Source organism: Pholcus phalangioides, unplaced genomic scaffold (assembly GCF_987345545.1).
Source record: "Pholcus phalangioides strain wild (caught in Gottingen) unplaced genomic scaffold, Ppha-v1.0 ptg000017l_1, whole genome shotgun sequence".
Classification (NCBI taxonomy): domain Eukaryota; kingdom Metazoa; phylum Arthropoda; class Arachnida; order Araneae; family Pholcidae; genus Pholcus; species Pholcus phalangioides.
In genome coordinates, this window is record NW_028301610.1 from 25,007,900 (window position 1) to 25,034,636 (window position 26,737).

Here is a 26,737-nt window from a genome sequence, read left to right on the forward strand (position 1 = left end):
AAGATCCTCGCCTAAAGTACCAAAGGATGTTTAGCGGTGTCGCGAGTTCGATACCCTGTTCATCCTTGTCAGAAAACTTTCCTGACACAGGGGTACAACAAAAAACGGTAACTTGACCGCAGCATAAAATTGCTACCGCAGGGAGTCTCCCATCAAGGGGTTAGCGCGCTAACCTCTCGATGAGTATATAAAAAAACAAGCATGCCGTTCGGAATTGGCAATAAATTGTAGGTCCCGGTCTAATTAGCCCTCGTGTGCAGAAAATGACCATGGTGCGACAAAAATGATCAAATGAGCATAAGTCATGATGGGTTCGATTCCCCACAGGGGCAGTTGAATTTCCTCTCTTTCCAAAATATATCTTCGCAACAGCCAGTTGTTAAAAACCTTCGTATAGTAGTGTCTGTATGAGTTCATGATAAGTGTGTGAAGTGGTCAGTAATAAAAAAAATGGGTTTTTTTTTTGTGAATTATCAAAGTGAGGAGAGTTATTGCAATTGATTTAAAGCATTTTTACAAAAGTTAACAGTCACTGAGTTAAAATTGAGATGGTCTGCCACAAAAAGGCTCAGGAATGTTATTGAGGAATATGTGAAGACTTGTCACCGCAGTCCCCATGGCCCCATATGTGGTGACATATGGGGCCGTCAAGTATTCAGCAAATTTTCCATTTTCATCACCCCCACTTGTCAGCAAAAGGCAGCAAAACTCTGATCCCCCTTCCCCCCTTGTCAGCAAAATTTCATCAGCACTGCCATCTACCTCCTAACGCATATTGGTGGGATCAGAAACGTACGTGGGAGCGGGGGCATAGGGGGCTCGTACGCCCCCCCCCCCCCCAGATGAAAAACAATTTTTTTTTAAATTTAAATTTCGAAGGAAAATATCTTTATATGTTATTATGATCAATTTCTGTTCATTTCAATGTATGAGTATTGGGCGGTTGCATGATGGGTCAGTGCATTTTGTGCAAGTCAAAATAGGGCTGGATTCACTTTACAATAGGACACTTCATTTAGGTGAAAGGAAAAAACCACTTAGCTGAGGGCATCAAATGGCTTTCAGACAGGTGGAAAAGCTTCTGGACATGATGGTAATAACATTGAAGGGATGTAACATATTTATCTGATACAATCAATGGAATTTTTTTACTAATGATTTTGCCACCATTTCATTCACAATCCTTGCATAATGAACTCATTCTGCTTCTCTCATCCAGGTAAATATTTTTATTTAAAATGATTTAGTACATATATCCAATCATTTAAGTATCTTTATTACATTATAGATTTTTAGACGCTGATATGTCACACCAATATGACATGTATAAAAGAGCCTATGCAGATATGTTACATAGATGGAACCTTCTGGATCAGAGAGCACAAGTACTGAAATACCAAGCAATGCATGATCAGCCAGAAAAGCGTAAAGGCATAGGTATGCATTAGCAAAAGTTTATTTGACAAAAAAAATTCAATTTTTTACTAAATACCTAGATATTTATACACTGGTGCATTATGAAAACATAGCTGGCATCTTCAGATGCTAAGGTCTATTAGACTGAAACTAAGAGTTAACAACCATTTGCAAATGACTAGGCTAAAGATTCCCAACATTTCTAGCATGTAGTAATGTAGCAAATGAGATAAGAAAACTTTTCTTGGGGGCTTTGTTTTTAATTCTTCTATAATCTGTCAAATATTGAATCAAAATGTAATACACACCGCAGGAGAATGATATAAATGTTATTTCCAATTAATTCTCTCACTTCATTACTGATTGATAATTGAATTTAAAAGAACTTGAATTTAGTGTATTAAATTGAAGTGAGCTAAATAGTTTCAGGTGCAACTTAATTCCCGATTTAAAAAAAAAACTGTCATAGGAACATATTAAAATTTGAATTCTTCGATTTTGAGAGTAAGTGTTGCCTTGTATACATTTGTGCCATCTTTCAGGGGCGCTTTGAATACCAGTTCAGGAAAAATAGGGTTGTTTCAAGTTGATAAAGTGAACAATACTTTTAAAAACTTCCTTGTCAAAAGTGAAGTGAGTACCAGCCAGGCTATAGTCACAGGAATCTGAAGTACAATCAAGAGAATGTGCTGATTGCAAAAAATTTTCCCAGCCCAAGTCAGTGATTGGATTTGAAGTCTTTTTTAATGTAAATATGTGTTGTTTTGAAGTAAAATGATTCTTCTTCCCCTCCTAATATGAGGACGTTTTCTTCCAGCACATCACTGACATAAATTGATAGTTGTGATAATACTCAACAATGAGTATTTTACCAAGTTGGAGCAATCCATGGTGTATAACATCTTGCTGATCCCACCATATTTAAAAAAAAAACACCTTTGGATGGATATTTAATTTTGTGATACTGATTGAATGCTCACTACAATTTTTGCCTCTTTGAATTATTGTAGTTGAGACATGTTTTGTTGAAAGTTATACAATTTTGAGCAGCAAATTCATCATCTGGAATCTAGAGAGGAACACTTCAGGAGAATTATAGTACCTACTCTTGTTTGCAGCTGAGAGTTCACAGCTGTGGAACCCAGTGGCCCTTCTTTTGAATCCTTTCCAGCTTATGTGGAAACTTGGTTTGCTCTATCACTTTAGCAATAATATTCCTCTTTCAAAAGTAGTTTCAGTTCTTTAGCTGACCTTGACATGATGCACAGAATTTCCGCTGCTAGAACCATTTTTTTGCAAATGCAGTAAAAGTGTGCTATAACGAGTATGAGTTACAAGTAATTTTTGAGTATTTGGGGCCATTCAAGTATTACTTCAGCAAATTAGCCATTTTTAACCCCCCCCCCTCGTCAGCAAAATTTCATCAGCACTGTCCCCACCTCCTAGCGCATATTAGTGGGATCAGAAATGTACATGGGAGCGGGGGCATAGGGGGCTCGTGCGCCTTCCCCCAGATGAAAAAAAACTCTTTAATGCAAAAAATATTTTTTAAAAATTTAAATTTCGAGAGAAAATACCTTTATATGTTGCTATAATCAATTTCTGTTCATTTCAATGCTATTTGAAGAACTCAAAATTTCTTTTTAAGAAATTCATTGCGACCCACCCTTTAAGCCATGTATTGCAAACCCTTGACCCACAGACCAAATGTGGCCCTGAAGGTTATCTGACTTGGCTTGCTCCCTCAAACCTAATTTTGTAAAAATGAACTAAGTGGCACATTTACAAATCGCTTAAATGACCCATGGCAGAAATCCAGAGCATTTAAGTGGCCCATGACACATTTTCAGATCACTGAAGTAGGTCTCAAAGATCACTTTCTCATTCAAAGATCACTAAGCAACCCATGACACAGTTCCAGAACACTTAAACGATCCGTGGCACATTTAGAGATCCCTTGAGTAACATGTGGCAGTTTTAGAGCACTCAAGTGGCCCCCAATGCCGTTCTACATCACTCAAGTTACCCGCGGAATATTTCCAGATTACTTAAGTGATGTGTGGCACAGTTCCAATGCACTTAAGCAGACCAGACACATTTCTAGAGCACTTGAAGGATCTGTGAAACATTCAGAGATCACTGAAGTGGCTCTGTAGGGGACTTATCAATAGGGAGAATGTTAGTTCAGGTACCCGATATATATCGAAAGGTTTTTCTCCGTTTTTAGCGCATCGAATAAGAGATGTCAAGAATATTTCATATCTTCATAAAGTGTGGTTGATGACATAAGCATCATCCAAACCCTCCCCCCCTCCGTCATCAAAAGTCAGAAAATCGGAACCCCCATCGATGCTGACATAATACTTGAATGACCCCTTTTTCAAAAAGTTATTTTTAACCTCTTCATGATCAGGGGCAGAATATTGCATCCAAACAAGTTCTGTGTTTTCTTTCCTCTTTTCACCATCACAAAACTTTACAGTAACCATATCTCTATGGAAGTTTTGCTCTTTCTTTCTATACTCCTGTTAATGATTTTTTTCCCACATGTATAGTGTATCTTTCTACTATATATATATAAGAACAAAGAGAACTTGCATAGGGTGAGGGTGAAAAGAGGACTCTAAAATAACTTTTATCTACCTTTATCAATTATACTTTTTCTTTTTATATTTTTTTTCCCCTATCTTCTTTTTTTAACATGCTGTTAGGTTAACTAGGTTACTAGATTTATTGCCGATTCATCAAATAGAGGTAATCCAAATTCCTTGCCAAAAACTTGTACGTGAAGTGGTTAAAGATGCACAAAATATACATTTATAGTGAGCTGAATGAAGTTTTTGCTATAATACCAACTGAATTCTCGAAAGCATTAACATTAAATAACAATTAAAAATTACTTCAACTGACTTTACAGACCACAGCTATTTTTCACTACCTGAATTTATAGAACTAGCAGTTTAAAGTCATTTTCAAACAACTGAATCAATGTTGCAAAAGAACCTTCAATTAGTTAATGTTTCTACTTTGCCCAAGAATACTACATAATTACCAAAGAATACGACAAATAAATTGAAAAATACAAAATTCCTAATGCATTTCGACACACAGTGGTTGTCGTCTTCAGAGGAAGAATACATAACTACTAATCATGCTGACTAAGGATCCCACTTGGGTTGAATGCCAAATCTCAACTCTTGGTTGCTCAGTGTAAGAAAGTGTCTGTTCACTTCAAACATTGTGGTCAGAATGAAGCTGGGAGCTTGTGTGTAAAACTAATGTAGCACCCTGATTGGCCCCTTGTGAAATGGAGTTACTTGATTAGTCTATTAAAATTGTCTTAGAATTCCTGCTCTTAATGAATCGAAGTCATAGCAGTTCAATCAGTAGTGTTTATTTTTGTTCACTAGTATATTTTGAATGCCCGAATATAAGTGTCTTTGTAGAGGTCTAAATCTGCTGTGGACTTGACTTAGTGAGAAACTCTCAGTTCTCTTGAAATTTAAATCTATTGCTCTCTTGCCAGCAGTGAGTGGTGATGGTCAATTTTTCACATTCTCGATTTTTAACACAGTGAGAGTGCTCATTTAATCTTGTTTTTATGGATCTCCTTGTCTGTCCTCTATAACCAAGAGAGCAGACACTACATAGAATTTAATAAATGTCCCATTGTTTATTTTGTGGTATAGCATATTTAGGGGGCATATCTATAAAGTTTTGTCTAACTTGTAGTGATTTCATCCATTTCTTTCATCAGTTAATTAAAAAAAAAATTCTCTGTGCAATTCTGTTTTGATGTTGAGGCTTTGTTTGAAGATTCCTCTTAATCGATTAATTGTTTTCACAGTAGTCAACCCTTATGTTTTTAGAGAAAATATTATTCATTTTTATTTTCTTTATCCTGCTGATACTCTCAAATAATTATTTAGGAGCCTTAAAACATTTGTTGTTTATTTATCTAATTTCAAATTATTATTTTTTTTCATTTGTAGACTTCGTTACTGAATGCAAAAACTGTCATACTGATGTTGCTGCTCCTCAGTGTTCAAAATGCAAAGTGATTACTTTATCCTGTGTTGTGTGCCATTTAGGAGTCAAAGGTATATGATCATTTGATCATTTTTCTGCAGTATATGTGCATGACTTCTGCATTGAAGTATCAAGGTGAATTTCCAATATATGAATTAACTTTTTTTGTCAAGTTTTCGATTATGCCAAAACAACATTTTGTGTCACTAACATGGTATAGATGTGTGCACCTTTACATACCATTGTCTTGCGATTTTCATTCTTATCACTATCTCTTCATTGTTTGTGTGCTATGTACAGGGTTAGGGGGAGAAATAAGTTCCCCACTTCCGAGAGCTCTAAAACACATTATACTGCACCAAATGAGACAAAATTTGTACTACAGATAATTCAAATGATGCGCTTGTCATTTATTAAACAAAATAGTACAAAAATTTATCACTAGGTGGTGCTGGAGAACACAAATGAATATCGAATTTGCTTACATGTTTGTTTAATATGTAGCAGTAAAACTGTGCTCAATTTGTCCAATTTCATTTTGAAGAATGTGCTCTAATTGCACAGGACAGCATTTGGTACTATGTTCGGGATATTTCAGTAGGCTTACTACTTTCAGCTGTGGAAAATATGGTTTGCAATTAAAGAACATTATTCAAAATGAAGGGGGATATATTAAGCAGTTTTAGTGCTATATATCAAACATTTATATGTGTGCTCTAGTACCACCTATCAACTGATTTTGTACTACTTTTCATTAATAAATGACAAGCACATCATTTGATTTATCAGTAATGAAAATTTTATCTCATTTTGAAGAAGGGGGATGTACTCCAGAGCTCTCTGGAGTAAGGAACTTATTTTTTTGTTGACCCTGTATTTTTCTGTCATGATTTTCCTTTGCTACATTGTTTTTTCCGATCATGTTTTTCTTGTGATAAGCTCCAGGTAAAATACAGGAAATATATACAGTGAATGAGATTAGTTGAGTTTTTGCTGCGAAGTTTATGTGAAAGCGCTGATTAGTGAAAATGTAGTTGAATAAGTCCCTAGTGCAATAATGGAAATTGGCAGGAGCAAATTTTCTGAATAAAAATAACATGGTAACAGGATGATTGGGTTTCTTTACTTCATTATATGGGGTATCAAACACTTTTAGGGTCATTATGGTGTTTCCTATTTTCTCTATCCCGGCATCCTTAGCAAATAGCACAAAATTTTGTGTGGTAATAAAAAAAGTTGCCAAACAGTTGTAATTTGTATAATGAAAATTTACCTATATAATGATGTAAAAAGGCGGACTTGAAAAAAATCATATATGACATAAACAAATTAAGATATTGCAGGTCTGTGATGACAAACATCTCATACTGCAGTATTTGTAAAAATAGTCCATGAGAAAAAAAAAAGAGGCTGTTTTAGTGAAGATTGATTGCTCACATTTACTGCATTAGACTGTGCTTTCAGTAATAATTCATGAATATTTGAATGGTTCAAAACTTATTGAAGAAGCTTGTTATATTGGAGAAAATATTTCATACTAATATATTATTGGATAGACTATTTGCTATAACTCGTGCAAAAAAGTTGACAATGGTGAGTGATATTTATCAGATGCACCGAGAGGTGGAAAATTAATTGCTGTCAATGGTGATGCTTCAGAATGCCAGATAATGTCCAGTTGCTGACAGGATTGCCATGTTTTCAACAATGTTCCCTCCAAGCTGTATATATGTGCTGCCACATACAGCTAAACTCTCAACTGGAAAATTCATATAGCAGGCAAAAATTCTGATGTAGGGTCAGCTTTAGGGATGCAGATATTGTTTTAATTTCAATAATCTATGAAGTCTAAACAAGAAATATGATTTCAGAAATTCCCAGGTTCCAGATTCCTGAAAGTTCCAAAAATTTTGGAATTCAGAAACCCTACTAGACAGTATTTGAGTTTTACTAGGTATTCTAATCTACATGAAAGCTTCAGTAGATTGAAGATTGGTGAATGAACGCAGATTGTTCGTGTTTTTTATTTTGTGTACTTTTTTTTCAGGTTTAGGAAGTTTTTGTTTATCTTGTGGACATGGTGGTCATACATCACATTTGGAAGAATGGTTTACTAGTATGGATGTTTGTCCATCAGGATGTGGTTGTCAGTGTCTAGAAGGAACTGTTATTTTTGGAACGTAATTGAAAACATTTGTAATAATTTGTAAATACATAAATATTTTATTTCTTGTACAGTCAATGATGTGTTTCAACATTCTGTAATGCATTGAGTTTAAAGAAAAAAAAGTTTTGTTTCCTTTTCAATTTTTTTTTTTTTTTTTGGGGTGGGGGGTTCCTTGCATTCAAACAAATACTATTTCAATACTTTTTGATTAACCCTTTGGTTGCGCAAATAGTCAGAGATATGTTTGTCTCTGGGCAAGCAAAAAAAAATTTTTTTGCAAGTTTTATTTTGTAAAAAATATATCTCAATCAAACTTGACCATTGCATCAAACAAAGTCTAAAAAGAGGTAAACCGTGTCAGAAAATAGGGAAATAATGCAAGAAAAACCCATAATATATATTTGTATACTATATGCCCTTTTTAGAATTATCAGAGAATGATTGAGCAGGCTTCTCTCTATGTTCATCATCAACATCCCATATAGACAATAGGAGCAGTTTTAAGGGTTGAATGCCTCAATATTTGCATACTTGAAACTGAATATGAATCTTTTTTTTAGTTGTTTCATTATTGGTATCAAAATCTTTAATTTTGCATTATTCAGAATGCATGTAATATTGACTTACAAATTATGTTATAAATTAATTAATTAAATCTTGATCTGATCATGGTTTATTCAAGTTATCTACCTATGAATTTGTTTACTTCATTCACAGAAACCTTTAATTTACAAAACAAATTTGAATCAACTTTTGACATGCACAGAAGCAGTCTTATATGAAATGAAATTTTCTGTTATTTGGGAAAATTTAATGGGCTGTGTAATATAATGTTTAATAAAGATTTTATTACTATTCGTATGTTTATATTTCAATAGTGAAAATTGCATTACTTTTAATGGTTGATCATATGTGTTTCATAAAAATAATTTTATTCAAGTATTATGCATATACAGTACAGTAGACTCTTGATAATCCGGCCATGGGTGCAGTTTTTTTTTTAGCGGGTTTTCTTCAAGCGTAGAAGTTTATACTATTTAAATGTGCTTTTTCAATTGACTTTCAGTAATCTGGTGATTTGGCACACCCGGGTGTCTGATATGTGCCAGATTAACGAGAGTCTACTTCTACTAACAGATAACCTAGTAACCTTATCATCGGGTGATTATTACCTCTAGGCAGTTTTGCCCACATGAAGAAAACATTGAGGGGGCTGAAGCTGGGGAAAAACAGCTCTAAAGGTAGAAAAATCGTTTTACCAGCATTTAAAGTTGTTTTTCCCAAATTTCCTCTATTTTTCGAATTTGAATGTCTCTGTGAATATTGCACTTAGAAACATGGATTTTTTTGTTGGCATCAGGTGAAACAGGGAAACAACTTTCTAATTGGGTTTTGGGACACACGGGGACTGTATAAAAAGTTATTTTTTTATTTTAATAACTATACAACCCCTTGAAACGTGAATGACATATCTGAGTACTACGTTATTTGGAAACTTTTTCTAATTGGAAGTATATCTCTAGGATCAACAATTCGTCAGTAAAAGGCCACACCCCCCGTTTGCTGTGCACCCTGTGTATATGGGTAAGGTGGCTAGGGAGAGAGGGAAGGAATGTAAAACCTGCTTCACACATTTATTTTTTTCCTTATACGTTAACAGTAATATCAGTTTTGAGATAAATCGCTAGTATACTTCAACTGTTCATGAATCAAATTTATTGCTTAAAGTGTGAACGTAAATGGGTTAATATAAAGTGTTCATGTGAATACTTCCTTTTTTATTACTATATTGCTTATATTTCTACTCGAAATAATTTTGAGTTACCAGATTAAGAGAGAGAGAAAAGGGGAAGGAACCTCAGGGAATGTGTGTAAATAAATAGCAAGAATGCAGCCTACTTGGTGAATTGGCATAATCTTCCTGCAGGGTGTCTACCAACATGGAAAAGTGACGGAATGAGAAAAAGGTCATGGAAGTCCCGAAAAAGTCACAAAATTTGAGTGAAGGTCACAGATTTTCTTTTTGATTCTCCAGAGATCTTTTCGATTTTTTCCCTAAAATCTAGGCTTTGGAAAAGCTGTGGCATTCAATATTTCTTTTCTCTCTCTCGGATTTTATTCATTCATTTTTTTTGCCCTGGAGGGATGGATGGGTGAGTAGCAACAGAAAAAGAACAATGTCAATATATAGCCACCCTCAAGGGCGGAGCCAGGGGGGGAGACTTGGGGGGGTCTGGTCCCCCCCGAAATGTGAGAAAATGACCGAAAAAAGGGAAAAAGATGGCCAAATCCATTGTTCTGTCACTTTGGTCCCCCCCCCCCCGAACGAAATTTCTGGCTACGCCCCTGGCCACCCTACATTGGGGCAAAAAAGAACTTTTCTTTCTTTGCTTGTCCGGACCTTTCAACATCTGTAATATTCCCCCTAAATCAGTGTTCTCAGGATATATAATATATACGTGATAATTCCTAGGAATTTCAGGAGGTGTGGGGGGGGGGAGGGACTGTAATAGACCACGGCAGTAGGGAGTCCTTGGGAACAATATTTGTTTTCCGTAGAAAGGACATTATCTTCCCCACATCGCACATCCTGGAGCAGGGCTGTTGGATCTTTGCGGCTTCCGCAAGCCAGAGTTTTCACTGGGGGGAGGCCCTCTGTAGTAAATTTATAGCATGAAAAACAATGATGGTGATTGTCCCGGGCCTTAGGGCTACAGTCCTGTCAGCCCCATCTTTGTGGGGGACAGGTGAAAGGGCACCAATTTTTTCACCAGCGAAAGAATTTTTTTTATTTATTTCAATCGCGTCGATCTTTATCGACTAGCTATAGCGAACGACGAAATCCTACAGTATACGCATGCGACAGAACGAGAGAGTTCAAGAGAAGACCGACATCGGACTCGTTCGCCATTGTGTTGCGACAACTTTTAGGCCGAATATAAAGGAGTACCACGGTGCTTCCAAAAGTGTGCGTCGGGCTCCTAGGAGTGGGGGGGGGGCCCGAAATGTGAGAAAATGACCGGAAAAAGATGGCAAAATCTATTGTTCTATCACTTTGGTCCAAACAAAAAGTTTGGGAGACTATGGTCTAGTGCAGTGTTCCTCAACCGCCGAGCCATGGCATCCGCCAAACTGTGCCGTGAGTGGTTTGTTGCTTCATTTTTACCCATTTATTTCCGATTAATCTTGTGGCCTTCCCAGGCCTTCCAATCAAGAAAAAGAAATCAACCGTGCCGCGGGATTCCAAAGTTGAGAAACAACGGTCTAGAGTGGCCTCACATCTTGCAGTAGTGTCCCCTAAGCTGAGATCTTTGGCGGGCTCCGTATAGTGCATTTATAGTATACAAAATAGTATAGTAAACAAAAATGAGAATTATATATATATCTCCGAGTCCCCGGGCTGGATCAGCCCTTTACAGTGCTTCCCTCCGAATTGGAAAATCGGCTGGACTATGTTTGTACCATTAACACTTTCGGGTCTAAGCCCAAGCCTGACTCGGAATGCCGTTTTTGTTCAAGGGAACTAAACGGCAGAAGTTATTTCTAACTAGATCGGGCTTAACTTTTAACTCTAGTAGCGATAAAATGGTTGAATATATATATGTGTTCTCTCAGTGTTTTTAAACTTAATCTATAAATCTTATAGTTCCAAAAAAAATTAATAAAACCAAATATATATATAGATGGCAGCGCAGCCAACGGATGCAGCTTGTATCATTTGATCATTTTTGTCGCACCACGGTCATTTTCTGCACACGAGGGCTAATTAGACCGGGACCTACAATTTATTGCCGATTCCGAACGGCAGGCTTGTTTTTTATACTCGTCGAGAGGTTGGTGCGCTAACCCCTCGATGGGGGACTCCCTGCGGTAGCAATTTTTTGCTGCGGTCAAGTCGCCGTTTTTTTGTTGTACCCCTGTGTCAGGAAAGTTTTCTGACAAGGACGAACCGGGTATCGAACTCGCGACACCTCTAAACATCCTTTGGTATTTTAGGCGAGTATCTTATCGACCGGGCTACCGCGCCCCGATGCAGCTTGTAGCTTTATGAAATGTAGAACAGGGGCGTAGCCAGAAATTTCGTTCGTGGGGGGGGGGGGACCAAAGTGACAGAACAATGGATTTGGCCATCTTTTTCCCTTTTTTCGGTCATTTTCTCACATTTCGGGGGGGGGGACCAGACCCCTAAGTCCCCCCCCCCCCTCGCTACGCCCTTGATGTAGAAGTATAGTTGAAACACATTTGTCTTCCTCTTCCTACGTAAGGTAGCCATGTTTGTTGATTGACAAGATATTTTTTAACGAAAACCAATTTTAGATATTTATACAACATTTGGTTAAGTGTTTATTCAGAATTGTTTGAAATCTGATGTTAAAAGTGATGTTTTCTTATGTGCGGAACTTTTTTTAAAACGCTAAAACATAGTTCTTTTAATTATTTCTCATTAAATATTGATTATTAGTACCCATTGGGGTACGCAAAGGGGGGTTTGGGGTTCTAACCCCCCCCCCCCCCCGAGCCAAGATTATAGTGTTATTTTGCAGGGAAAAAAATAAACCCCCCCCTCGAGAAAATTCTGCGTACGCCTATGTTAGTACCATAGACTTAAGATATAAATAGACCGCGCACGCTATTCATAAAACTTGTCGAACGTGAAGAAAAGATGAGCAGTATTGTCGGGGAAAGAACAGGTTCTGCGCTATTACATTTGGCGCGTTTTCGCAGAAGCTACGATGTTGCTGTAACGAAATTTGACTCAATTCGATCAAGTTGATGAAAACTTTCCTTTATTTTTTCAATGAATTTCACTCATTTTTATGTGAAATATTTAGGGAGTATCAGATTTGAAAAAATAAATTCTATAAAATAAACAAATATTGGAAAACCGAATTTTTTTATTTTCCATTAAGGGATAATTCTTAATAATTTCTTAACACATGTTGAAGGAAGTGAATATAAACAGTATAAATTTCATGAAATAAATTTTTTTGGCACAGTTTTTAATAGCTTTCTAAATATCTATACACACACAGGAAACAAAATATTGTATACAACAAATATATAATGTTTATGTTACTGTAAATTTGATACATTATACATAACATGTTGGAGTAAAAATAAATGCTAGAAAATCGTATATGTTGTAAAGCCTAATTCATTTATATTTTTAAATATTCTCTTCATTCACTTTGTCGCTTTTAATTTCGAAAATTTATTTATACTAGGGGTTATTGAAACAAAAATATATCTTTCCAGAACATTACAATTACTCTATATACTCATGATTAATGTTTAATTAACTATAATGCATCATATTATGTTATGTAATGTAACACATTCACACTCATGCCATATTCAGTCATGAAATAATATTCAAACAATAAGAAAAAGTTTCATTTCTAACATTCCTGAAAAACCTTTTATAACCTCATCACACAAAACTGTAAACACTTACATAATATTTCAGGATTAAAATAGATTTTACTCAAGAAAATTACAGAATCTCATCATCAATTTCTCTAAATTATAAGAATTAAAATTCCATGTAGAATTAAAATTCCATATATATATATATATACACACTTTAAATTATTACATATATACTAATATACTAACCTTTTATAACCTCATCACACAAAACTGTAAACACTTACATAATATTTCAGGATTAAAATAGATTTTACTCAAGAAAATTACAGAATCTCATCATCAATTTCTCTAAATTATAAGAATTAAAATTCCATGTAGAATTAAAATTCCATATATATATATATATACACACTTTAAATTATTACATATATACTCTACATGGAATTTTAATTCTTATAATTTAGAGAAATTGATGATGAGATTCTGTAATTTTATATATATATATATATATAATATTTTAGGATATAATATTTCATATATATAACATAATATTTACACATGCCACACATATATATATATATAAATGTGACATATGTAATCTCTTCGCTCCAAAAGTATGCATATGTTAATCTTAATTTAAGGTATTAAATCGTTTTTAGAATGATTCTTTTTCAAGATAACATCTGAGGTACACAATATATGACTTCAGGTCTTAGTACAGATATTGACTCAAAAAATCAATTGAATAATTAATTTTCTTGTTTGAAGAGGCAATTTCACATACAACAAACATAAATTAATGAATAAAAATATTTCTTTTCTGTAATAGTTTTATCTCAGGTGTGAAGAGGGGTAAAAATACTATTATTTTTAGAGGTTGTTATGCATTTTTATGCCAAACTGCAATTGTCTAGAGGGGGGGGGAAGTTTTCCTCCCATTCTATTTAAATAGAATATTTTTCATAAATTTCTCCTTCTGAAAAGCATATTTTCTTCCAAGTTGAGCAAAACTCGAATGAACTCACTAGCTCGCCAAATCTCGCCAAATCTTGCGGAGACGTATATTTCAGTTAAAACTTCATAAAACTCACAATTTCAATCATTTATTGCCAAAAATTGTATTAAAACATTTAATAATGATTCATGACATTTGAATTTTACCAAAACTTGGAACTTTAATTGAATTAAATCCAAAATGGAGTTGTTAAAAACTGAGATTACGTCAGAAATCCATTGCATCGTCAATTTAATATTCCAATTTTTAATTTATAAGAAGGGGAATAAGCAAAAAAGTATTCCCTTGTGAAAGGATAATGTTCCTCCTTTCCTAAACCGTTCAGAACATCCGAAAGCTGCACACGTGGTGACCATTCTAATGAAAAATAAGACAGCACGTGTAGATCGTCATACGAGTAGCCATAAGGAAAGCATTGCCAGCGAGATTCCCTGACCAGCCTTTCGACCGGAGTCACGTGACTCCGGATCTTTGCTTCACATTGTAACCCCTCGCGCGCACTCTATAGTATTATTACTCTGTGGTTAGTACCTTTAAATAACTGCTACATTATGAAAGAAGAATTTGAAATTTCTAGCTAAAAAAACTGTTGAGATGTATATATTCCAAGTGTAAAAATACGTGAAAAACCGGGACATTTTTGCATAAAAGTCGGGACTGTTTCAGAAAATACGAGACGTATGGTTACACTAGTTTAGACATAATTTTTAAAAATTTTGGAACAATAAAAGTTTTTATGACACCACGCGCTATCACTCTTTTGAGCCATAGCTTGACAGCGAAAATGTTGACATAACTTGAGGAAACACAGGGTGTGGGGGCCGTATATATAGAATGGACTCTAACAAATGGGTCAAGTGCGCATTCTTGTTCATCCATGGCCCATACATCCTGCACCACCCAGTAATTTTTCGGGAGTGGCCAAATAAGGGCAAAGAAAGAATTTGGTTCTCACTTGTCTTGAGCTGAACACCAAAAACCAAAAAACCAAAACTTAAATGTCTGTAAGCATTACGAAAGTGATTGCTGAGGCCCAGGAATCATTGTTGCCCAACAGTTTTTCGTCCATTTCGAGCATTTGCCTTGCTCTGACGAACTTTTGAAACAGCCTAATCGGGACCTGTTTGGTATATATGCAAAATTTGGCGACGATCGATGTAAAATTATAGATTTGTGTAGAGAACATACACACACAGACAGAAAATCAATTTTATATACATAGATTAAAGTTAGAATTGAAGCTATATATAGAAGTAAGAAGAGATATTTCTCTTTCTTTCCCGTCACAGTCTAAATTTAGAGTATTCAGACTAAAAATAATAAAAAAGGGTGTTAAATGGTCATTTGATAATAATGTAGGAAAATTAGAGAAAATTTCATGCTGTGCAATTTAATTTAATTTACAAAAGATAAAAAAATGAATTCACATGTGCTTTTTTCAGAGCCCGGCCAAAGATACAGCTCAGGTCTCAACGCGCTAAATTGTCAGGCACAAACATAAACGAGCTTAGACTTCAGTTGAATACTAAAATTGTTTAAAATTTCTGTACCAAAAGCAGCGCGGGCCTGTCATTTCAACTTTTTCCGGGGTGGGGAGGGGGCAAAGAACATATACCAATGTATATACTGGGTTGGCAAAAAGTCCGTAAAAACTTTAAAAATGAATAAAAAGCGGAAAAATAACCGAAATAAAAAACAGTTTGCGCGCGGTTACCATCGCTAGGTCACGGGAATTTTTTTTAAGACAGGTAGAAAAAGATCTCAAAAACAGCCGATAGGTGGCGCTGATACGAGCGACTTCGGTGGAAATATGCAAATGATACTGTACCAGAACTTGCGCTCCTAATCCACATACACCGTTGTAAACCGTTTATGTGGACCTACTGCACTCTGCCGTTGCTGGATTTGTGATTCGCCTGCAATGTGATATACCCTGTGGTGGTGGTTATGTGGAACACATATACAGCTGTAATAAATGATTTGGAAGCATTCTGTTCGTTATTTGCGTGTCTTTTTTTTTTTTACTTGCGTACGTCAGCGCCACCTATCGGCTGTTTTTGAGTTTTTTTCTTGTCTTAAAAAAATTTCCGTGATGTAGCGATATTAACCCAGCACATCGTTTTTTATTTTGGCTATTTTTCCGGTTTTTATGAATTTTTAAAGTTTCTACGCGGTCTTTCTGCCCACCCCGTATATATATTTGTGTGTACACACACACATATATATTATATATATATATAATTTCTATTGCATTTTATGAAGTAGGGTCCGTTCCCCCTAAATGACGGACCTGACCAGAAACAAGAATGTACTCTGGAGCGTCAAAAACCGATTTCAAACGAATTTCTTTATAAAAGTTGCCTCGTAATGCTTCTTCTTTATGATATAAGTAATTATCAGGGACCACGTAACTGGGAGAGGGCAGAAGGAACTGGTACCCCGGACGCTGAACCACGGGGGGTTCAGAATTTACTCTTTTGCTGTTAGAAATTACTTGGAGGAGGCGGTCAAAATTGATACTGGTCCTGGGTGACAGAGTAAATTTTTCTTGTTGGTTGTGGTCCTGGTAATGATCATGACCCCCCCTCCCCCCCACCAAGGGTTGAGTAAGAATGGTAAAAAACAGTATCCTGGATCAAAATGTGGGGCAGTTTTTTTTAAATTGGGACGTATATATATATGGTCACGTAAATTTTGTTCGGTAAACAATGTTGTGTGGCATTGTATTAAATGAAAATCAGGTTTATCCCATGGTCACCTTGGATAATTCCCTGTCAGCCACCTACCAGGATCTTTTTTAGGGTCGCCACATGAGGCTTTGCACCCGAGGGGCATGTAAGCTTGAGCCGCCCCTTTCGTGAAAATGTATTAATTTTTATATTTTAATACCTATAAGTAGCCCTTGCAATATGAATAGCGTATCTGAGATCTCTCTCCCTCTCTACGTGGCATTTGGATACTTTTTCCTATTGGAAGTATGTCTCTAGGATCAACGGGTCGCCAGTTAAATACGGCAAGGGAAATTATGGAGTCACCATGTAGCGTAGATGATAATCGAGACTAAACCTAAACGTCGTATAAATGTAAAAATCGTATAAATAAGAGTCACATAACCGGGGTTTCAATGTAAATGAGTGATTTCGGGAATTCCCGGGAAATACGATTTCCCGTTCCAGATTCCCAAAGGCTCCACAATGTCGGGAATTCGGAAATCCTAGTCTCGTGTGATTACGTCACTAACATCCATGACGTAGCATTCGTCTGCCACACTAGAGATATGCAGTAATATCTGTATGATGTTGCTACCACTGCCTAGACATTGAGAACTCTAGCTGGTACGCTTCAGTGTGGTCAGAAAGAATCGCAAGTGGACTACTCGTTAAGCTGATTCGACATACAAGATGATTTCCGGGTGAGTAATAATATTCTAATTATTCTTATACGCACCCCCACATTTTGGAGCAGGGCCCCTAGGCCGGGGGGGGGGGGGGTACGTATTCTTATTCTCTTTTTTGAATCGTTGTAATCGTTTATTCATCGTTTCATGCGTTTAAATTAAGAGTAAACAGTATAGTCTCGGGCAGAATTTTAGCGCGCTAACCAATGGTTCGACAAGTCTGGGTTCGAGTCTCAAATGGGGCTAAGGCTGCCTAACGGTTCCGAATAGATTTTAAATTGGTCTTGATTACCCTCATTTGTCTAAAAATCACTTTGATGTGACAAAAATAATACTGTATGTAATGGTATGATCAGGGCCGTAAATAGGATTTTTGCCGCACCCACAGCTTGAAAATTCGACAATTTTATGATTGTTTTCTTTATTTCCACGTAAAATTGCCGCTCGGGGCAGTTGCTCCCACCCCTGCCCCCCTCTAGTTCCGGCCCCGGGTATGATAATCATGTAATTTGAGACCAGTTATACCAGTATCGTTTTATAGTCTAATATGTAACCATAATCGTTGATTGTAATTAAATTGATTACAACTGAATATGCAATTAGTTGCGTATAAATTTTTATTGTAGAAACACAATAGCCAAAATATTGTAAATGACAGTAACCGAACCAGTAAAAGAATTACTATTACGACTACCCGTCAACTTTTCCATGCGGGGAGGGGGGGGGGCTTACCTGAAGACTTCTCGGACATCCCCCTGTGAGGGTCACGGAAAATTTTTATTTGTAGTCATTTTACCAATGCATAAAATTCAGGTCCGCCCAATCAAGGAGCCGGAACGCAATTCACAGATTTTTATGGGGGCCTACTGGATATATCTTGGGCTTCCGCTATTGAAAATTTTTCAATGTAAAAGCAGCAATAAAACATTGAGATCCATCAAAGGCTATTGGAAATGAAACCTTACACTTTCCCCGTGGAGGTATATGTGCAATACCACTCCCTGGGTACCCCGAGCTTGTGTGCTGCGAGCACTGGTGATATATATTATACATACATCTCGGCATGGCCCCCAAAAGGGCGGGACTGATAGGGGCCGGAAAGATTACCACTTTTTGATTTTTCACACTATAAATTAACCACGAGGGGGAGGGCGTGAAAAAGCTGGTTGGGGGGGCCCGCCAACTATCCCAGCGTAGGGGCCCTGCTGCAGGATGTGGGGGGCCATACTTTGCGATGCTGACTGAGTTGATTTGATAACGCATACCTGACTTCGCTCTAATTATAAGACGACTTGTCAACAATTACACACACACACACACACACACAACATTAATTTTATTTACAATAATTTACACACACTGTATATTTTTTTCTTTTTTTTTTGGTCGCTTGGCGTGCGTAATCTGCGGAGTCACTAGTAAAGCGTTGGCGAAACTCCGCCACAACGCCTCTCGGTACATGCGCATAATTTGGTCCTGATGAGTCAAACGGTTCCCGATAGTTAAATGAAAACTTCACCAAACAAACGTAAACGATTTCTGTTGCATAGAAACAGGCCATTTTTTAAGTTAGTGATTTTATATTATAGAACTATGCCGCCTTTGGTGGACAACCCCCATTTCTTCTTCACAACATATCTTGTTTATTTCGTCCCACTTTATCAGAGAGCTATGGAAAGGGACATGTGAAAGCACCAGCTTACTTACCAGCTTACAGGGGCCCCCGAAATGGAATCTGTCAACTTTTTCATGGGGCTCTGACCTGGAGGCTTGTCGGACATCCCTCCTGTGAGGAGCCACGAAAATTTGTCATTTTTATTAATTTTATAACGAATAAAATCCAGGGCCCCACATCGTGGGCACGCAATACGCAGATTTTTAGTGGGGGACCCAGACTGCAAATTCTACAATGTTAAACAACAGAAAAAAATGAGATTCATCCAGGGCCCCATAATGAAACCTGTCAATTTCCACATGGGTCCCCCGACTTGGAAGCTTGTTGGACATCCCCCGCTGGAGTGCCACGAAAAATTTTTATTTGTATTCATTTTACTAACGAATAAAACCCAGGGACCCCAACAAATTACCCCGGATCCAGAAACGAATGAGATTCATCCTGGGCCCCCAAAATGAAACGGGGTCCCCGACTCGGAAGCTTATCGGGCATCCCCCCGTGAGACCCCGGTAAATATTCATTAGTATTCATTTTACCAACGAATAAAATCCAGCGCCCCACGCAATTACTCGGGACCGAATTCGCAGATTTTTATGAGGCCCCAGACTAGATATATCTTGGGCTTCCGCAATCGGAAATTTTTCAATTTTAAAGCAGCAAGAAAACAATGAGGTGCATCAATTGCCCCTCTAAACGAAACCTTTTAACTTCCCCGTGAAGGTATATGTGCAATGCCGCCCCAGGTATCCCGACCCCGTGTGTTGGGAGCACTGGTGATATACAGAGGTTGGACAAACTAATATGCCACCTGTGAAAAAAACAACACTCGAGGGAACCTGTCATATACTCCCGCCCTCTAGTGTGGAAGAGTTCCACTTAGCAGGCGAGAATGTGCACACATCAGTCTAGTCATAGCAGTGATGGCGTTCGGATGCGATGTATATTGGGGCGTTAAAACTTCGTTATGGTTGACCCCACAGATTTCGAAAATGGCATGATTGTTTGAGCCCGTCTTGCCGGGGCCACAGTAACGAAAACGGCTACCCATATTATTTTGCCCAACCCCTGTATGTATACTATACATACCTCTCGGCATGATCACAAGGGCATGGCTGACGGACCGGAATGATTCTTATCACTTTTTTTATTTTTCACACTATAAATTAACCACAGAGGGGCCCGTGAAAAAGCTGGTTTGGGGTCCACCATCTCTCCCATCCTAGGGGCCCTGCAGTAGGATGTGGGAGCTTCTCGGTACATACACATAACTTAGTTCCGAGGGATCAAATGGGTCCCGATATGCAAGAGTTAAATGAAAACTTGACCCAAAATCGTAACCCACTTCCGTAACACAAAATCGTAACAGATTCTCGTCGCATAAAAACGTCACTGACTTCCGTTACATAAAAACGTCAATAATTTCCGTTGCCTAGAAACGGGCACTTTTCGAGTTTGTGATTTTATATTTTAGAGTAGATATATAGATAAACCACGTACGTGTAAATAAATCTCGAAATATTATCGAAATGAAATGAAATCGTGGGGGGAACTGTGTGGCATATATTCGTGCATATTTCTAGAATGGGGGGGGAGGCGGGAACTTAAACACCGCACTAAATATATATTTCTAGTTGGCTGACTCCGTGTCTGTTATATTATAGCAAGATTTGCAATAAGAGCCATACGTTCCGTATTTCCGTGCACAGTTCCGGTCTTTTGTTTTTCTGGCTGTTCCGACTTTTTCACACACAACGAAGCCAACTTCACTTTTAATTCTCAATTTTATTCATCAGATCAACGAATGAAAGTATGTTCCACACTCAGAAATAAAAAATCAAGACTATATAAACAAGAAAAATCATCTCATATTTTTTCATGTTTTTTTTAAATTTTAATTCACTGCAAATTGAAGCTGGCTTCATTTCCCGAGACTGGCTACTTTTCTCTGATTTAGCACGAGTTGGCAAATATGCTTACTTCTAGCATCAATTTTGGCGATATTCCGTATTTCTGAGCCTGATTTACCGTATTTTTCTCGAGCAAATATGGTCAGTCTACTAATGATACTTCAGCATATAAAAACTCAATACATGTCATTACAGTTTGTTGTCTGCACTGAGCTATAAGGAAAGTGGAGTGAGGACTGTGCGAGCCGTCACCTACCAAAGATAGATACTACTCTAGGAGGCTTTGCACCTACGCGACTGCATCACACCCTTATGCAGCGAGATAGGAAAAACATTTCCTGCACGTGTTAATGCAATGGGACAATTCCAAATACAAGACCTGTAAATTCCGTTTTTTTCACTTTTCGGCCAATAATTATGTATTCTTTATCTTAAATTTTTTTTACAAAAATGAATACTCACTTTTGTACAAGAAAAATACATTTTTTTCAAAAACTTAAGAGGAACTATTTTTTTTATATAAAAACAACAACATCCATTTCTAACATTATGTTTAGCATTTTATTGAAAGCTTCCACTTCGAAAATTCGTAGCAGTGAATATTTCCGCGAATTAACTGCTGAAAAAACAACTTTCAATGCAAGAAATGAAATAAAATTGAACAAAAAAAGTTTTTAATATTTTTTTTTCAAACATATATACAAGTTTTCAATAAAAAATTCACAGACAGGTCCACAGAGCATAATTGCTTATTAAACACCCTCCACCGGTGTGGTAATAAGTGACCGGCGCAGCTTCTGCAAAGGCTGTGGGTGATGTGGGGAAATCGAATATAGTAGGAACAGCATCATCTCTCAAATAGAGTTGAGGACTTGTAGATGTCACGCTGTGGAACAATAGGAAAAATATCAGTTAAAAGAAATTACACCTGGGCCATTTTTTTAATAATAAACAGATCGGGGCATAAGGAATTCCGGGCATGTTGAATAAATAAATATTCTATGTATTAAAAACTAAAACCCGGACCCTTTTTTTAATAATAAACGGATCGGGGCATAAGGAAAACCACGTGCACTTACCTATGAAACCGAAGTTTATTTCCATCTTCCTTCAATTTTCTCCACCGGTTGGTGCAATTAGAACACGATATCAGCATTTGTGTATGTGCAGATGGACGATTATACTAATGAAAAAATATGAAAACAACTGAAAAAAACACTCGAGATGGAAGTTTCCCCCATCGTTTACATGCTTAATAAGCAAACAAATCCGATTTTCTACCTTTGAGTAGGCTGACCATATTTCCTCGACAGAAATACGGGACATTGGGATTCCAAATACGGGAAAATACGGGACATCGCCAAAAATGACGCCAAAACCGACCAAAGTCACCAAATATTGTTAAAATAACGGAGAAATCACAATGGCGGGAAATGCAGCATTACTGCTAATTGCAGTGTATGAATTCCCCGAAAAAATTTTTTCACTAAGACAAATATGGGAGATTCATTTATAGGTGTAGTTATCATAATATAATTTATAAGTTGAAAATAATTTCAATCTTTGACTTCAATAAAGAATAAAAATTCAAGTAGGCTTCATGCAAAATACGGGAAAAACCGGGACACTTTTGCTAAAAAGTCGGGACAGCCAAAAAAACAGAAAATACCGGGACTGTCCCGGGAAATACGGGACGTATGGTCACTCTACCTTTGAGCCTAAAACGTAGTAAAAACCCAATACACTTCTCTCATCTTATGTTGATGACTCGGCATATAAAGACTCGTTAGATGTCACTGCAAACAGTTAGTTGTCTGTAACAAATATAAGTAAACGAATCTGACTTTCTGCCAAAGCCTAAAACGTAATAAAAGCCCAATACACTTTTCACAACTCATGATGTTATCATGGCATATAAAGACTCACTAGATACCACTGCGAACAGTTTGTTGTCTGTCACAAATATAAGTACCAATGCCCTAACGGCCGTATTCACCAACACAGTTTCAACTGCAATCGCAGGTGGAAAGATTGAAGATCGAAACGGATTGGTTAAATTAAGGATTTTAACCAATCCGTGTCGATCGCTGATCGTTTAACCTGCGATTGCAGTTGAAACTGTGTTGGTGAATACGGCCGTAAAAGTAGTAAAAGAACAATATTATTCTATCATGATCAGCATCATTTATGATCATGTCATAGCATACGAAGACTCACTAGATGTCTTGCGAAATGTATGTTTATTACGAATACCAGTCACTGAGCTATAAGTAGAGCTCAGTGATACCAGTAGACAAAATTCCGACCTGCCATTATTACTTAAAAATAGGCTGACCATATTCACTCCAGTAAAAAACGTGAAATTTTCTTTCGAAATACGGAAAAATGCGGGACATTGCCAATAATCGCCAAAAAATGATCCCAACAGTGAGCAAAGTCGCCAACTTGTACTAAAATCACAGAAAAGTCACAAATCGAGGAAAATGAAGAGCAAATTGTGTGTGTGTGTGTGTAGTTGAATTTAAAAAAAAAACCATGACGAATATATATAACTACTCTGTAATATAAAATCACAAATTCGAAAAGGGTCCGTTTCTATGCAACGGAAATTAGTGACGATTTTTTTATTACTGAAGTCGGTGACGTGTTTTTGAGTGACGGAAATCAGTTATGTTTTTGTGTTACCAAAATCTGTTACGTTTTTCTGTTATGGAAGTCAAGTTTTTCGTTACAAGTTTTCATTTCACTCCTGAATACATCGGGAAATACTTGACCTGTAGGGACCAAGTTTTAAGCATGTACCCAGAAGTATGTGCAGAGGTATACATTCACCAGTGCTACCAGTGTGTTCACAGGGTCCGGGTATCCAGAGCGCTGCATTGGACAGAAATTGACAGGTTTCATTTCGAGTCGAGGATGAATGTCATTGTTTCCTTGCTTTTCATTGCGCATTGCGCTGCATTGCTTATTGTGGTGCACTGCAAATAATGGTGCATTGCTGATTGTGCAGCGCATCGCGTGCTGTATTGCTTGCAGCGTTGCATTGTGTGCATTGCGTGCTATAGTGCTTTGCTTATTGCGATGCATCGCATAATGTGCCGTATTGGTGCATTGGGTAGTATGCTGCATTGCTTATTCTGGTGCATTGGGTAGTATGCTGCATTGCTTATTCTGGTGCATTGGGTAGTATGCTGCATTGCTTATTCTGGTGCATTGGGTAGTATGCTGCATTGCTTATTCTGGTGCATTGGGTAGTATGCTGCATTGCTTATTCTGGTACATTGGGTAGTATGCTGCATTGCTTATTGTGGTGCACTATATTACCGATTACATACATTACTGATTGTGATGCTTTACGTTCTGTAGTGCACTGGGTGCTGTATTGCTTGTATATGCAGTGCTTATGGTATATTATGGCTCGTATTGCCAGGGCCCGATCATGACAAATCGGGGCCCTGGGCAAGGATACTTTTGGGGGGCCCCCTCCCCCCTCTAATCTAAAATAGATTTCTCGGGTGTAAAACGATATAAATTGCATATTTTTAGAATTTTTTGTCCGATCAAAAACTTTTGAACATAAAACTGAAAATTTAAACCATTTTGTTTCACGTGTACCCTTTAGTTATCAAGAAATAATAAAGTATGAGACAAATACTAACCACATCAATAAAATCACCAGTTGCGTGGCTAATGCATCACAAAAATGTTTTATTGTGAAGTAATTCACTTTTTTTTCTGCTTTTCATTTTCGCAAAATCAAGAATTACATTACTGAAATCCAATTTTTTTGTTACTTCTCCTTCAATGCAGAGTAATGCTAAAGAGCTTAGTTTTTCCTGCAGAATACTAGAGCGTATGGGAGACTTTAGACGCTTTAACAAAGAAAAGGATCTTTCACCAGAACAATTTGTTACTGGCAATGTTAAAAAAATTCTTACGGCACTATCAACATTGGAAAATGTCTCTTCCAGCTCTAAACATTTCAGTTTTTTAAACATATCTGCAATATTATATCCATCTTCCACAAGTGAAGAAAATTGCTGTAGCTCTTCAGGAAAAGAATCATCTAAATCCTGAGGGTAGGATTTTTGCAAAGAAATCGCTTTATCCATAAGTTTTGATTTCAACTTCATTTCACTCATGCAAGCAAACTTTTTCGCTGTGCTATTATACGGCTCTTTACGAAAAGAAAGGTGTGAAATTAAAGCATCACAAACAGCATAATAAATACTTGATTTATAAGCTTCACGAGGTGTCAGGTCAACTTCACAGCTATGTACTGCATGAGGATCTTTGCTTCTTGGCTTTAATTTTTTTTCTTGCTACATCGTAATCAACATCCGGCTCACACATATCTCTTGCTAATTTTTCATACTCCTCAAAATTGTCTCTCACATATTGAGTAAATTCAATTAAAGATTGGTACAAAAGTGTGACACGCGTTAAATTCATAGATTTTTGAAGTTCCACACTGGTTTGATTAAGCCTTTGTAAAAGGGTATCCCATACAACGATGTTCAGTACAGTTTCCAACTTTTTCAACGTTTTCAAAAGGGATTGTGCCTCCAATTTTGTGTATGCAGTTTCATTTTCTTCTGTACCTAATCTGTTAAGAGTAAGTACAATGGCATTATAGTTCTTCCTTAATGATTTAACGGCATGAGCATCAGCACACCACCTAGTACTACTGCGGTTCTTCAATGTTGAAAAATCGCCACATTTTTTCAGTTCTTCATTTAGTATCTGCCACCTGTGTGTTGATGAAGAAAAGAAAGTATATATTTGTTGCACAAGACAAAAAAACTGCATTGCACCACTGCATGACTCAACAGCATTAACACCAACCAAGTTAAGAGAATGAGCTGCACAAGGAACAAAATCAGCGGAAGGATTTATGCTTTTTATTTGGGCTTGTAACCCAGAATATTTGCCGGCCATATTTGATGCATTGTCATAGCTTTGGCCACGACAATTTAATACATTGATTCCAGCATCTTTTAGAGTTGTTAAAACAATTTCTGCTAGGGTTTCTGATTTATGGCTGTACATTGGAACAAATTTCAGAAATCTTTCCACAGGTTCAGCTCCGACAACATATCGAATCATAAAACACAACTGATCAAGATGAGTAATATCTGGGGTAGAATCAATAATAATTGAGTAGTATTTGGCAAGCAGAATTTCGTCAATGATTTGTTTTTCGACTTGTTTAGCCATTATATGAATAAACTGATCTATACATGTTGAGGACAAATAGCTTACATTTCCTTTGCCAGGATTCCCATATCTCTCCAAATGTTTTGAAAGAAATGGATCAAATTTGGCTATCACTTCTAAACAGCCTAAAAAATTTCCATTGTGCCTAGATCCAACAGTTTCATTATCACCAAAAAAAAGTAGACCCCGTATAGCCAAAAATTTCACAACAGCAACAACTCGTTTAAGCACAGACATCCAATACTTCGTCTCCTCTTCATATTGCTGTACCAAAGATGAATCAACTCTTTGTGAGACATTTGCCCGGAGTGACAGATCCATCATGGCTTGCTTATGTGAAGAAGAGTTTTCATGCTCTTTTAATCTGGTAGCAGCATGCTTCCAGTCCCAAAATCCTTCAATTAGCTGACCTTTACATGAGCTGTTGCTATTGGCATGTAGCAATTTGCACACCCACCAAAATAACATTTTCGATGAAGCCGACAAAACCAACCATTTCCTTAAAAGTTTTTCACCATTTTTTTTGGTATGATAAAATTGAGAA

At 37.0% G+C, this 26,737-nt stretch overlaps 2 protein-coding genes across 4 annotated transcripts in view; one reads left to right on the forward strand and one right to left on the reverse strand.

The window, feature by feature from the left end:
- Nucleotides 1-8,468, forward strand: part of Wdr59 (WD repeat domain 59) — an 81,861-nt gene extending 73,393 nt beyond the window's left edge. For 2 of the 3 annotated variants that reach the window (XM_089247121.1, XM_089247124.1), the window contains 3 exons: nucleotides 1,289-1,437; nucleotides 5,409-5,516; nucleotides 7,493-7,761. In XM_089247121.1, coding sequence (XP_089103247.1) covers nucleotides 1,289-1,437; nucleotides 5,409-5,516; nucleotides 7,493-7,629 — 394 coding nt within the window. In that variant the 3' untranslated portion in view covers nucleotides 7,630-7,761. Of the gene's footprint in view, nucleotides 1-1,288; nucleotides 1,438-5,408; nucleotides 5,517-7,492 lie in introns of all 3 variants that reach the window. The other variant, XM_089247123.1, reaches the window with a different exon arrangement.
- Nucleotides 8,469-25,248: 16,780 nt separating this feature from the next.
- On the reverse strand, nucleotides 25,249-26,661 carry LOC149072593 (zinc finger MYM-type protein 1-like). Its single transcript, XM_089247245.1, has one exon. The coding sequence runs from the start codon at nucleotides 26,659-26,661 to the stop codon at nucleotides 25,249-25,251; it is 1,413 nt and encodes a 470-aa protein (XP_089103371.1).
- Between the last annotated feature and the right edge of the window lie 76 nt (nucleotides 26,662-26,737).

Bases quoted from the DNA above. Each gene is read 5' to 3' on its own strand.
- LOC149072593 (XM_089247245.1), bottom strand. From the start codon at position 26,661: ATGTTATTTTGGTGGGTGTGCAAATTGCTACATGCCAATAGCAACAGC.